Below are 15,264 nucleotides of genomic sequence, written 5' to 3' on the forward strand. Positions count from 1 at the left end.
TAATTACTATTATTATTATTATTATACATTAAGAGACAAGGAAGATGTACAAGTCTAATGTATTACAAATGCAGATAGAAATGAAACAGGGAGGCTACTGATATATCGTTCTGGACACAGGAATCTTGTCTGTAGGGGACGAGGGAGCATCCAGCCAGTCCATACATTGATCTTCACTAAGTACCTAAAAGGACTCACTCCTACACCATCACTTCTACAGAGAGAGCCTCAGCAATGACGTTTGTTTGTTTGTTTGTTTGTTTGTTTGCGTTACGCGGGCCTCTCACTGTTGTGGCCTCTCCCATTGCGGAGCACAGGCTCCGGACGCGCAGGCTCAGCGGCCATGGCTCACGGGCCCAGCCGCTCCGCGGAATGTGGGATCTTCTTGGAACGGGGCACGAACCCGTGTCCCCTGCAGCGGCAGACAAACTCTCAACCACTGCGCCACCAGGGAAGCCCAGCAATGACGTTTTAAAAGGAGGATTTGTGCGACTTCCCTGGCTGTCCGGTGGTTGAGACTCCGTGCTTCCAATGCAGGGGGCACGACTTCGATTCCTGGTTGGGGAACTAGGATGCGGCGCGGCCAAAAAATAAAAATAAAAGGAGGGTTTGCTCTTCACCAGAATACCCTGCAAAACTGCCTCCCGCTTATTTATTGCCATGAGTAGCACCTCTATTCAGGAAGGGCCGGGGCTCGGTGTTTTTTGCTGATTGCCTGTATGTTTTGCTCTTGTGTTCTTTGCCGCTCTGTGGCAACAGAGCGGGCTTTAACTTGGTTGCTTTCCGGCTGAAAAAAATATAAATAACTTTTAGCTTTAGCCTGAACTAGAAAGGGCCCTCCCATTGTGTAGCAACACAGATTCTGTTGGCACACTGTGTAATTAAGTTCTGATAATAGCCTCCTTCCTGACCACCGCTCAGAAGTTGGACTCATTAACCATTGCCTATCTCCTCTCTGAGGGCTACACAACTAAACAGATCTGTATGTGAATAGAGAGGGAGATCAGACATAAAATGCTATTGTTTTTAACATTCACTCCAAAAATGTTTTTAATTATAATTTTTTAATTGCACAGCCTAATCAATTCAATATATGAGTCCTTGTGTAAGGAATGTGTAAACTATTCATCCCTAAGGGCTTTTGTCACCCTTGTATTAAGCCAAATCTTTAGGTGGCTGCAAACTTGGGTTTTAATATCACATTATTTCCTTATAGAGAGAGAGGGAGGGAGGGAGAGGAGATGTTACAGGTCTTATATGTGGCACACAGAGAGCAATAAACTGTGGACCACTTCCTCTTACATTTTACTACATATAACTTCAGCTTTCATCAAGTCATTATAAGTAAACTACATATAGACAACACCATAGAGTTTATTGCTTTTTAATGCCTCTTATATAATGACCTTGTAATGATTTTCATTTGAGATTGAGGTAAATAAAATGTGAAGTTTAATCAATTTTCCTAATAAACAGTGTACTTCTTACTGCTAGACAGTGATTGTTATATGACTCATATATCCTTCCTTTACCTATGTGATAGCATTAAGTGTTATGCACAATTTTTATAGCTTTTTTCCATCTAGAGTTTCTTATGTGTATTTATGTTTGTGTTAAGTGTATGGTAATGTTAAATGTCATGCACAATTTTTAAAGCTTTTCTCCATGTAGAGTTCCTTATGTGTTTTTATTTTCTCTTCCCACTTTATATCTTGGTTACATTCTCTTGTCTTTTATTATTTTTATCTTACTGTATCCATATTTTATTATTAGCTATTTCACATTCTCTTTTCAAGTAAATGGGCTATAAGCAATTCAATAAAAGGAATATATTTTGTAGTATACATTCATCACCTGTTCATGTCCACTACAGTCAACAAATTAAGCAATTGTCTGTAATGCCCAATGGTGTAAGAAAATCCCCCACATCAGACCTAGTCAAACTATTTTCTGAAAGAGGTAGCAAGGTGTCAAGAGAGCAAGCATCCATGTAGCTTGGTGATGTGTAAGGTGATATTATTAGAGGAGAACAGAAGAAGAGGTGATTATGAGGCTCCAGCTACCGGAATAGTTCAAAATGGTGTAACTGTGGGCATAAGGAAAATAGTAATCCAAACACTATGAAAGGGCTTAGAAAATGACCATTTGTGTTTAACCTCTTGATGGAAGCAAAGACTATGGACCTTATGGGATGGAGAAGTTTCTCCATTTATTTATACTCCCATTGTTTCCAAATGAGATTCACAGTGACTCAACTCTAAAATTTCAGTAGCACTGAAACAATTACTAAAGATATAAACTAGAACAAAGAAAGCAGAAGAGAAGGCTTATGTTTAGATTTATTCCTTTCACTGTCTGTACCTGATAAAATGATAGAATGGAGGGACAATAAGCACAGGTCTCGCAGATCATTTTCTCCATTGCTTCAGGATTGCTTCTGAAAATAGGTCTAAAATTACTTTTAAACATATAAACTGGAACTTTTGAAAACATAAAAATTAGAACCTCAAATTATGTTACATTGAGATGAATTTTATCATCTTACATAGGTTTTGCTAGTGGAAGACTCAGAAAAATATGAAGTATTCAGCCAACCAGATAGAGAAGAGTTCCTGTTTTGTCTTTTCAAACATCTTTGCCTTGGTGGAGCCCTTTGTCAATATGAAGATGTACTTAATCCATATCTGGAAACAACAAAACTTATCTATAAGGATCTAGTGAGGTAATGTTGCTTGATTACAATATGTAAATCTCTGGTTAATAGAGCAAATTATTTATTTAACTCTGGTAGGATTACCCAGCAACTATTTGTGGATCTATTAACAACCAAAGTGAGTAAAAATAGTGCCACCCTGACCCCCTCGTCAGAGCCTCCTTATTCTTTTCCAGGCTACAAAATTTCTAGATTTCCCTGACCCTATTTTAGTCCTCAGTCCTCTCAGCTGCCTCTTGCCCTTGTTTTCTCATCCAGACCTGTCACCCACTCCATCCCTTACTAGCAACTGCCTTCTTCCAGGTCTCCCTTTTATCCCTAGGCCTTCTTTTAAATCTCAAGGGGACATGAGCTCCCTCAGGGTGTTTGAACTTGCTTGACTAATATTGATGAATATAATAGTAAAAAAATTATTACCTTTGTTCTAAAGAGGTAGAAGAATTTTCACCTAAGTGTTAATCTTTTCAAAATTAATCCTAAATTTGTTTTAGGTATTCCACTAGGGCTTTTTTTTTTTTTTCCTTTTTGAAGACCAAGTGAGGATAAAGACTTTACAAATCTTTTATATATGCTTTTATTTTAACTGGAGTGAACATTCTTTAGTTGGGTTTTTCAATGATGAAGATATTGGATCATCTTTATAGGCAAAGGGGATAGGAACAAGTAAAAGCAAAAGTTCCCAGAGTTTAGTTACACAATTTTACTTTTTTAAAAATATTTATTTATTTATTTGTTTGTTTATTTATTTATTTTATTCTTGGCTGCGTTGAGTCTTCGTTGCTGCGTGCAGGCTTTCTCTAGTTGCAGCAACTGGGGGCTACTCTTTGTTGCAGTGCACGGGCTTCTCATTGCGGTAGCTTCTCTTGTTGCGGAGCACGGGCTCTAGGTGCGTAGGCTTCAGTAGTTGCGGCACGCAGGCTCAGTAGTCGTGGCTCGCGTGCTCTAGGGCGCAGGCTCAGTAGTTGTGGCTCATGGGCTTAGTTGCTCCGCGGCATGTGGGATCTTCCTGGACCAGGGCTTGAACCTGTGTCCCCTGCATTGGCAGGCGGATTCTTAACCGCTGTGCCATCAGGGAAGCCCCACAATTTTACTTTAATAGGAAAACAACAGAATTAGATTCTCATCAAACTCTTTTTTTTTTTTTTTTCTTTTTTGCGCTACACGGGCCTCTCACTGTTGTGACCTCTCCCGTTGCGGAGCACAGGCTCCGGACGTGCAGGCTCAGTGGCCATGGCTCACAGGCCCAGCCGCTCTGCGGCATGTGTGATCCTCCCAGACCGGGGCATGAACCCATGTCCCCTGCATCGGCAGGCGGACCCTCAACCACTGCACCACCAGGGAAGCCCCTCTCATCAAACTCTTGATTGTTACTTTACTTATCCTCAACACCTCAATTCTCATATCCATTACATGTGTCATACAGCTATACAACAAACTGCATGATTCAGTTATTCTACTGAGTTTATTTTTGATATAGTTTTAAAAACAGAAAAGTATTTCTATAATCTGTCTCTGATATTTATGAAAAAGTTATTGTGTCAATACATAAAGATTGTTGGAAGAGAAATTATAGAAACAGAATTTCAGAAATAACATGCACATACCTACATCAAACATATTCTGTTCTTATCATTTGCAGCTCATGAAAACTTACAAGACTGCTTCTAGCACTCCTGCTAGATACTCCTCGGTGTACCCTAAACACACACACACACACCACACACACACACACACACCCCCCACACACACACAAACACACACACCACAGCCACCACAGTGTTGTACCTCATCAACCACATGAACCTGTGGAATTCCTCACTACCGTGTGCTGTAGAGGAAGAGATTCTATTAGAGATATTTGAAATAGAAATAACTTTAGAACCTAAACATTGAAGAAACTGCTATTTTTTCCAACATTCCCTTCCCTGAATTCTCACTTGTGATACTCTTCTATACTTTTTGGGTGCTAAGAAAAAGTATGACTCAAAGAGTATGACCACTCATAAAATGAGTATCCAAAATTCATGACATCTTACAGAAAGGATAAGAATTGTGTCCATGGAATCACTTAATCAGGCAACCAGCAAGTGTTAACATTGGGCACTGAACTCGACCAAGCACTAAAGAGTGCAAGAGGAGGCATCAGGCAGTCTCTGACCTTAAGGAAATTACAAGTTAACATAGTAAATAATAGTAAAGTAATTGTTTAAAATATTTTATAAGTAAACATTTTTTTATATAATCAAATGTTCAGTTATTATAGGCAAATATTTACAGCTCTTTATACTGTAATAAAAACCCCGGAAGTTCAAAAGAAAAAATTGTCAGTGTGGGTGTGAGCAATCAGGGACGTCTTGATGGAGTCAAGTCCACAAGGGCCAGCAAAGAGAGGGGCAGTCTTTTCCCAATTCAGGGACGATGCATCACAAGTCTGTCATTCTAGGGGAGACTGGGAAGGAGACCAGCCCAGTTACAGCATTACTTTTCTCTGAGACCCATTAAATATTTCTCTCGATGATCCAAGTTAAGCATGCTTATGAATTTCCTTGCTGAATGAGGAGAGGATGTGAAATTGTCTTCCCAAAGCAACTTCAGTAGAAAATTATTAGAATAAATATTTGCTTGAGATGGCTTAGGTGCCAACACAAAGCAACTGAATGCGTTAAATGACCTCAAAATCCCTTAGGAGCTATGTTGGTTTGCTTATCATATGCACTACATGGGGCTTTTCTAATATTAGTCGTGCTGATTTGGGTCAGATGCTGTGTCAGTTGGTTAAGGTAAAGATACAGGTTGGTTCAACATACCATTTATCAAGGGGTGTATAAGTAGAGGAAGCACAAGTGGAACTTGAAGTATCATCAGTAATTTCTCAGAATTCTGAGCCATGTATCTAATCAAGTCATTCGTACAAGCTAACTTAACCAAGACGGATGTTTTTTCCTGTTCCTTTACTTGAGTTTTAGGTGTTTTTACATGCTTTAGAAAAATGTTTGCTATCTTTCTAATTAAACATTGCAGTAGCTACTTTACATTATCTAACCTGCACTTGCAGATAAACATTGTCCCTGATTCATTCTAGCAAAGAAGTCCATCCCTTATGTTTGTAGATATTGAGGGCACATTACAGAGCCTGATTTTAGGGGTCTCTGACTCAAACAAAAAGGTAAAAACATTCTTAAGATATTTTCTCCCTCATCCATTATTACAAGTCCTATAAAAGACATCTTTTAAAGGTTTTGGAAAATGCCTTATTTTCAAGGATTATGGTCCCTTTAAATCGCATAGGCAATACTTCAAAACCATTTTCTTGGAGAGCAAATGATCAATTGTTTCACTGCATCTCAAAAATAATTCTATAGTTACTAATGGTGCCTGTGTCTTTCCTACTTTAGACATTAAACACATGCTTTTGCCAAAGTTTTAGGAGACGTTCTCCAAAATACATATCTGCCCCAGATTTTATGATTTGAACTGAGAGTCTTAGATTATGCCCTTCAGATGCTAATTAAACGGTGGGGCCCTTGTGTCTTAAAATGAGCAGAGTTAGTTAGAATGGTCTGTACACCATAACGTTTAGAGTCAGTATGGGACTGATGCTCAGAAATTAGCACAAATGATATTGATAAGAAACCAATCATTACACTATTTCTAAACCATTAATACAATCATACTTTTTAAAAGCACTACATGGAAATTATGTTCCAGCATCCTTAAAAACTATGGTTACCTGAAGAGTGAATTAGTGACTGCCAAAAATCTGTTATAATGCAATTATTAGTAGAACACCCTAGGGCACAAATAATATCACTTCACATTTCCTTTTCTTTTTTTCTTATGAGATATAGGACAGGTGATAATATACTTTGCTTGACCTATAAAAAACTAGACAAATTGTCTTAGAGATATTTTAAAGTAACAGTAATACAGGATCAGCAGTAATAAAATGGAATAATATGATTTATTTCCATTAGGAACCAACTCCTAATAATGTACAAATGTAGTTTCTTTTTAAAAATAATACACCTATGGTATGTGTTTGTATGTGTTAAGTGATTACTATGTGAAGTATCAAATACTAAATTTCCTCTAAGTTTATTTGATAAGCACAAACTTTTACAGGGGCTCTTTTTTTTTAAACTGAGGAGTAATTTACATACAGTAAACTGAACAAATCGTAGTGTACATAAGTTCAGTGAATTTTTATATATGTTTACACCCATATAACCACCTCCAGATCAGTATTTAAAATTAGATATAACCATAGATATGTTCTGTATTTTGATCTGGGTGGTCATACAGGTGTATGCAAACGTTTTATATGTAGTGGTGATAGTCTTCTCTCAGATAAGCATGAAATTTTAAATGTAGTCTCCAACTTTCCAGCAGTGTATCTTACACATTAGAGAAATAAAAGAAAATGACCTCAACTTATGTTATAGAAATATATGGAAATCAATTTAATTGCATGATTCCTGGGTTTAAATTTGAATGAAATGTTTTAAAGATGAAAACTGCCTAAGAATCTTGAACCCTAAACCCTGAAATGGCTTGCATCTGGTCATCTCTAACAGGTGCACAAGCTCAAACACACATGCATGCACACCCTCCCACAGAGTCCCCCTTCTTCCTCCTCCTCTCTCTTTCTCCCCATTTCTTTACATATGTAGTGAAGGGAAAGAAGTTCTTTTACCTGATAAAGTGAAGAAGAGGGATATCTTCCTTTAAATTTAACCTTCACATGTAACACATGGACAATACCTTTGATGTATATGAATTTAGAGTAGGTATAAGATAAACAGGTGAGGTGTAGGGAAAGAAAACTGGACTCTATATCACCTAAATTCTATTCCCAGACATACCACTTTTAGTTGGAATGTCTGAAATGTATCATTTAACTGCTCTATTTCTATTATCTGTAAAATTGGCAAAATAATGCCTACCTCACTGAGTTGTGTGATCTTTACATGAGGTAAAGTATATAAAGGTATTTTGCAAATTGTAAAGCATTATAAATATGTGCATATATTTATATATGAATTAATGTATAAATATATATCTGTAGCTTATTTCCTCAATCCTCAGTTTGCTTCCTCACTATATATTGCTACAGATTATCTTTTGTAGGGAGAGTAACTGAAAGAGAGCTATGAGAGAAAGTGATTTTAATAGAATATAATTTAGTAATAAATAATTTAATAAATAGTTTTCATATACATTACTCCACCTAATTCTCATATAATCCTAAAGGGAACCATATCCTACCCAGTCTGCATATGAGAAAGTTGAGGTTCAGAAAGGTTAATCTTGCCTAAAGTGAAATAACAAATCAGTGGCAGAACTGTCATTTATGTTCAGCCTGTTTAATTCTTCAAGTTTAGTATGTTTTTATCTACCCCTTACGGCTGTTTACACTTCAGTCTGACTTTAACCAATTCTCGTTTTTCCAGTAATTGTCTCTGGCCTAGGAGTCTTTTCATCATCTGAGTCTCAAACTGACCTCAAACCCTCTAACTGTAAAATTCAATTTTTTGCAATTTCAATTCAGTTAACGTTGCCCTATCCTTTGATGAAACCACAGATGCCATTCTTTTCAAACTACTTAATTGGATATTCTGTATTTCCATGTTATATATGGATAAGAACACCTGAATACTAAAAGGGATCAACATCTTAAATGTATTATGCCAGTGCTTGTTATATTTTAAAATGTTCCCTTTTCCTCCCTATTTTAGTGTTCGAAAGAATCCTCAAACCAAGAAAATACAAATTACCTCTTCTGTCTTTAAAGTTACAGCATATGTAAGTGTTGAGGGGAAATGTGCAACCAACCCATCTAATTATTTGTTATTAAGAGGATTGTAATAACTGGAGATAGCAACTAGGATGATGTTAAACCTCAGAGAGGAATAGCTAACAGAACATATACCTGTATATACAGAACATAGTTAACATAAACTAAATAGTTTTCTGTTAAAATTAAAAGTTGATAAGGTATGCTTTTATTTGGAGAAAGTATGAACATTTTTCCCCAGCTTCTTTTCTGTTATCCATGTCTAATAATAGTTCTTTCTTATTTTAGAGCTAAATCTGTGGCTCAGATGAGGTAGAACACAGTTCTTTAGCCTGTCAAATGATAATTTGGGGGCAAATAAGTAAGAATGACATAAATGTCTTTATATCACAGAATCTGATACTTGAATTTTAGTATCACACAAAAGATTGTTAATACATATGAAGCAGTTCCTAAGTATCTGTATTCAATCATTTAACAATTATCTTTTGAATACCTACTGTGTATCAGCTACTGTGCGGGACTAGAGCCCAGTGATAAACAAAAGAAACATAGTCCCAGCCCGCATAGTATGTATAGACCATGTTCTGAAAAAAGCAAAGATAGAGGAAAAATGCAAAATAAATTTTTGCAATATTAGGACTTTTTTCAAAGATAGAATTTACTTTGGACTATAAATTCCTTAAGGTCAAGAATTATGCATGTTTGCATAGTACATATGTATTGTTAGCATAGTAAGTAGACTGTGCTGCCCACAAATATTTTAAAATAGTAGTTAACTGCCAATTTATTGTCAAAGATTTGATATATGTTTCATGACATTTTACCACAAAATATATAATAGCTAAATATGTTGATTATTATTTAAATGTAGTTGTATACTAAATAATTTGGGTTTATCTTTTTCAGGATTCTGTTGGTATGTGCTACCCTTCAACAAAGAGTCATGAACAAACATTTTCTTACTTTATTGTGGATCCTATCATGCGTCATGTTCATGTTTTATACCACTGTTATGGCGTGGGGGAAATGTCTTAATGTTTTTTTCAGATTATCTATATTTAGATAACTTTTTATTACCTATTTACCAGTTTTTAATTTTAATACTGATTTATGGATAAACATTTACTTTGCAAGTTAATTCAAGTAAAATGTAAAGAAGCTGCTTAGAGCAAAAGAAAACAAATACCAAGATGCCTTTCTTTAAATTTATCTGGAATACTAACACAGGAACCAGATTTCATCCCTAGCATAATCTACACCAATACAGTTATGGAATTTTTACAGAAAATTACAAAGAACTAAAAATCTAGTTCATATTTGTTGCGTTAAGATTCAAGTGAGTCCTCAATTTTCCATTTATTTTATTTTAGAACCAAATTAATTCTGGATTGAAATTGTGACAGAAAACTAAACATCTCTAACCACTGATCATTAATATGAATCATTAGCTTTTAAAATTTGAGTTTCACTTAGTCGCGTTTCTTCACTGCATAAAGGTTTACATCTCTGGAGCTGTGGAAAACATAACAATTCCTTTAATTCATTTGTCCCACTTAAAATCCTCAATAAAAAAATAATGTTCTGAACATAATTGTAAACTCTTTTATCACGTAATAAATTAAAACTGAGCTGCCCCCACAGCTAATACAAGAACTACATGTAAACAAAGAGGGTTGTCCTGATGGTATTATTAAGTTGGCAAAAGAGTAAAGCACAGGATGCCTTAGTACTGTCTCCTTGTTACCCTAGTAAAATGAATATATAACTTATATTTTTTTAATGGAAAAAGTGATTGACATGTATGCCCAAAATGATGATGGAGACCCTAAAAGAAATGTTGAAACCTTGAGGAAGGGGCAAGTTTGGAATATGTGTTTCTGAGTTGCAGGGATAAGGATGATGATCTTGGATTTGAACCTGTGATTGTATCTGGAAGGCGGCTGGAAATTTAGGTATACAGCTCAGGAGAGAGAGTTTGTTTTACTTCTAATACTTAGCACAATGCTTTGGCACATTAATTGTTTATTGAATGAATATTTTCCAGACATGGTCATAACATAGATTTTTTGTTAACTCATATAAAAAACATAAAATCAAAAACTAAAATGTTCATTTGCTACCAGTTTGGCCGCCTACCACACAGACCCCTACAAGCTGGGGACCCTCTCTTAATCAATAATTCTTTCTGAGTACCAGTTCTGTACAAGGCACTGTGTGATTTACTTTGGGGAAACATACACTCCCTATAAACCTAGTAGAGAACGTAATCTGTAAGAGTTTTTATAGACAGTGATTGTAACATGAATTCAGAGATGGAAGTGATCACTGTGAACTAGGCCTAGGAAGGGTTTCATCTGGCTTCTATAGAAGAACTAGTGGGGTTTCAACAACTAAGAAGGAAAGCAGTCCAGCCGAGTGGAGAAGCATGATGTGGCAGAGTGCTCTGAGCCTGGCCCTGGGACGAACGTTCAGAGGCAAAAGATGGGAATGCACCTTTGAAGAAAGATTATGCAATTCTCTGTATTGAGAGGTATAATGGCATAGTAACAAAGACTTTGGGTTGCAGTCAGATTGCCTGAATTTTTAATTCTGCCATTACTTTCTGTGTGACTTTGAGCTAGTTATAATCTTTCTGTGCCTTAGTTGCCTCATCTGTGAAATGGGGAAAATAATAGGACTCCTTCATAGGTTATTGTGAAAATTATATAAATTAATATGTATATTGGGCTTAGAATGGTGTCAAGCACACAGTTTAAGTGTTCATTCATTTTGGCTCTTTTCATTCTCTGTGGAGGAAATATTAAAAACAAAAAAAAAACGTAGGAGCTAAACTGTCTGCACAATAATGTAAAATGGTGTCTTCCTAAAGGTCAAAATTGCTTTTCTACAGATTATACCATTATTAATGTGGTTAGATATCTGTAAGAGATGGGAACACTGTTTTTCCCCCCTCTTCCTGAGCCACAGAGAATGTAGAGGACCTAAAATTGTACTCCAGGTATTTCTTTGGCAGCATTTTGCATACTTAGAATTATTTTCTCAACTATTTGTAGTAATTTATTTTATGTCTGTCTGGAAAACAGGAACTGTGTGTATTTGGTTCATCCCCAGTGCCTAGCACACTGCCTGGCACTTAATTGACACTCAGTATCTGTTCCCTGACTGAATGAGCCCACTTGCTGGAAGAAAGCCGGCCCTTGAAGTGTGACTGCAGGTGTGGAGAAAAAGAGAGGGAGTGGGGAAGGGTGGACGACTAAGGTCCAAGAGTATCAGTAGTGCAGTAGTTTCTCTAGCTATCCCTAAGCCTGGTGTAAAATTTTGCAAACTATTATACTGTAATCTGAATTTAGCTGGACTGTGTGGGATAAGATATACAGCCTGGGAACATGCCTGGGACAAAATTGTCTCTGGAGAGCAGCAGCAGCCTGTGAATCCAACTTTGAAAGAGCAAGCTGTGATCAACTGAGGGTGAGGATTTTTCTGGGGTGAAAGATCAACCATGGTGACAAGTGACAACAGAATGGTTTTATGGAATTTGAGAGCATTCTTCAGAAATTCTGATAGTTACTTAAGGAGAGAAGGCTCACTGAATTATAATTTGGACATCCAAAAAAGGGACTTAGGCTGGAGACCAGAGAACTTGGAACTTTTAGGACCCATGAGCAAGAAAATAAATACAGAGGCATAGAAACACAAGGTGGTTTGGGGAAGACATAAGTACACCTGACTAGTTGGAACTGAAGAGTTCTGTCCAAGAGTTCTGGGTAATAACACAGGGAAGACAGATGAATGGGGTCCTGGTTACCGAGGGCTATAGATACAAAGCTAAGATATTTAAATCTTTTAAGTAGATGATGTATAGGAGTCAAAAACTTTTGAGCAGGGTAGTAGCATCATAAAAGTGATATTCTGGAAAGATTAGACTGGCAGTGATAAATTGGAGTGAAGAAAGACCAAGGTCCAGAGATTAAATAGAAGATTAGAGTAATTGTCAAAGCACAAAATTGAGTAATCTGAGTTAATAACAATGGAAACCTTTCTGGGCATCATGAAGTATGTGACAATGGAGTGCTCATTAGGAAAAAATCAAATATGGCCCCCCAAATGGTTAGCTACTGGGTAAATTATGAAGTGTTGGCCATTTGAGGTACTTAGAACAGGGAAGTGGGAACTGTGGTAGGAAGCTGTGGTCAGAGAGGGGAAATCCCTCGTTCTTCCTTTCATCCCTATCCCAGCCCATGCTCAACCAACTTTGATCCTTACAACTTTGAAAACCTAGGTCTGAAGTTTCTGAAAACTGACTGAAGGCTTCTCAGTCATCCAATTAATCAGCAAGTATTGCTAAGAACTAATATCCTTCATTTTTCTGCAAATATTTATTAATTACCTACTATGAATGTGCTGGGTGGGCACTTTCTAGGTACTGCAGATACAGTGATGAACATAAAAGACAAAAATGTCTTTATTGGGGAGTTTACATTCTAGAGCCCATAACATTTATTAGGTGCAGTGAAAGATAGAAAGAAGTACCCAATTACTCTTAAGAAACTTGAAGTTTTGTTGGAGAATGAAACACTCATAATTTTTAATTTTTTTCAGTCTGACGGGTATGAAATGATATTTGTTATTTTAATTGTTCTGACTTTTTTATGAGGTAGAGCATTATTTTGCATATTTCCTCAAACATATATATTAATTCTAGTGGGCAACTCCACAGTTGGGAACAACTGCTTTGCTCTCTACTTCTCTAGTTTAAAAAAAAGAGAGAGAAAGAAAGAATAGATGAAAACAAAAGAACAAAGGGAAGAATAAAAGACAGGGAAGTATGTTGTGTCTTACAGTAAAAGCTGCATTAATTAGCACTAAAAAGCCGCATTTAGAGACACATTTAGCAGTGTCCAACTGGCAAACTCTAGCAGCTGGTATACCTGATATCCTCTAATGTAAGTCTTCAATCTCCTGACTTGGCACACATGTTAAAGTTCATTGGGATAGGCAGGCTGAACTGGGTTTCAATAAGGTTGAAACTTATCATTCCTGTTTATCTTCTTTTTTTGTGCCTGTAAAAAGAAAAAAATGTCACTAGGCTTTAACAAACACAAGAATCTGTAAATTTTTGTTACCAGAAGGGTGTGTGAGAGAAAGTAAAATAGAAACCACCTATGACAATATAAATTAACTTTTATTCAACAAAATTTTTGATCAGGTGTCACCTTTCATCCCTTTAACATGTAGAATAAAACGCTTATTTTCCTTAAAACTACTTACTTCCTACATATAAACTAACTGCTTACTTCATACATATAAAATATAAAACTTAACCTCTGAAGTTCTGAGGGAACCTAGAGAGATCAGAGCCAAGGATGATCCATAATGAAAGGCCTCCCTGAGAAGGGGATTGAGGTACATTTTAAAAGAAAGGACATCCAGCAATCCCACTCCTGGGCATATATCCAGGGAAAACCATAATTCAGAAAGGTACATGCACCCCAATGTTCATTGCAGCACTATTTACAATAGCCAGGACATGGAAGCAACCTAAATATCCATTGACAGGTGAATGGATAAAGAAGATGTACATATATACAATGGAATCTTACTCAGCCATAAAAAAGAATGAAATAATGCCATTTGCAGCAACATGGATGGACCTAGAGATTGTCATACTGAACAAAGTATGTCAGACTGAGAAAGACAAATATATGATATTGCTTATATGTGGAGTCTAAAAAAATGGTACAAATGAACTTATTTACAAGCATCAGAGATGTAGAAAACAAACTTATGGTTGCCAAGGGGGAAAGAGTTTGGGAGGGTGGATAAATTGGGAGATTGGGATTGACACATAAGTAGTACTATATATAAAATAGATAATAAGGGCCTACTGTATGGCACAGGGAACTCTACTCAATACTCTGTAATGACCTATATGGGAAAAGAATCTAAAAACTGCGTGGATATATGTATATGTATAACTGATTCACTTTGCTGTACAGCAGAAACTAACACAACATTGCAAATCAACTATATCCCAATAAAAATTAAAAAAAAGAAAGGACAATTATGGATTGGCTTAGGGGAGGAAAGAATTCTAGGCAGAGAAAATGTTTCAGTCTGTGGTATAGAGGTAGAAAGTATCAATACATGTGGGGTTACAAACTTCCCTGAATAGAGCAGCAGATATGCTTAGAAAAGTAGATTATTCACCTAATGTCCACTGTGTACCAGGCACAATGCTAAGCCTGTGGACACAGTGTAAACAAAACACAAAATCGCTGCTTCCAAAAAACATACAATCTAGTGACAAAAAATATGGTAAAATACATAAAGTAATTACAAATTATGGTTTTTCTAGGGAATATATCAAGGGTAGTTAGTCTGAGAATGTTCTCAGGAAAAATACAGCATATGTGAAGGCCCTGGAATGGAAATGAGTTTAGTGTGTTCTAGGAATTGACAGAAGTCATTGTGAACAGAGCATAGCAGGCAAGAAAGAGTGACATGAGTTGAAACTGGGAAAATAGATCATGCGTATCTTATAAGCCAATAAAATGAGTGTGGAATTTAACGGTAGTGCAATGGGAAACTACTATAAGTTTTGAAGCAAGGGAGTGATGTATATTTTCAAAAGATCAAAAGATCACCATGGCTATTGAATGGTAAATGGATTTGATAAGAGTTGGGGAAACTACCACCACTGTCTGATGAGAAATGAAGCAGTGTGGGCAAGGATGGTTTTGGTGAATATGGAGTG

The 15,264-nt window shown here is 36.5% G+C and overlaps 1 protein-coding gene across 1 annotated transcript in view; it reads left to right on the forward strand.

The window, feature by feature from the left end:
- CFAP300 (cilia and flagella associated protein 300) overlaps positions 1-10,144 on the forward strand; it is a gene marked incomplete at its 5' end in the record, with an annotated part of 28,487 nt that extends 18,343 nt beyond the window's left edge. Inside the window, 3 exons of the mRNA XM_079930483.1 lie at positions 2,550-2,722; positions 8,449-8,515; positions 9,417-10,144. Coding sequence (XP_079786609.1) covers positions 2,550-2,722; positions 8,449-8,515; positions 9,417-9,545 — 369 coding nt within the window. The 3' untranslated portion in view covers positions 9,546-10,144. The remainder of the gene's footprint in view (positions 1-2,549; positions 2,723-8,448; positions 8,516-9,416) is intronic.
- Positions 10,145-15,264: the final 5,120 nt, after the last annotated feature.

Source organism: Stenella coeruleoalba (genome assembly GCF_951394435.1).
Source record: "Stenella coeruleoalba genome assembly, chromosome: 8".
Lineage (NCBI taxonomy): Eukaryota > Metazoa > Chordata > Mammalia > Artiodactyla > Delphinidae > Stenella > Stenella coeruleoalba.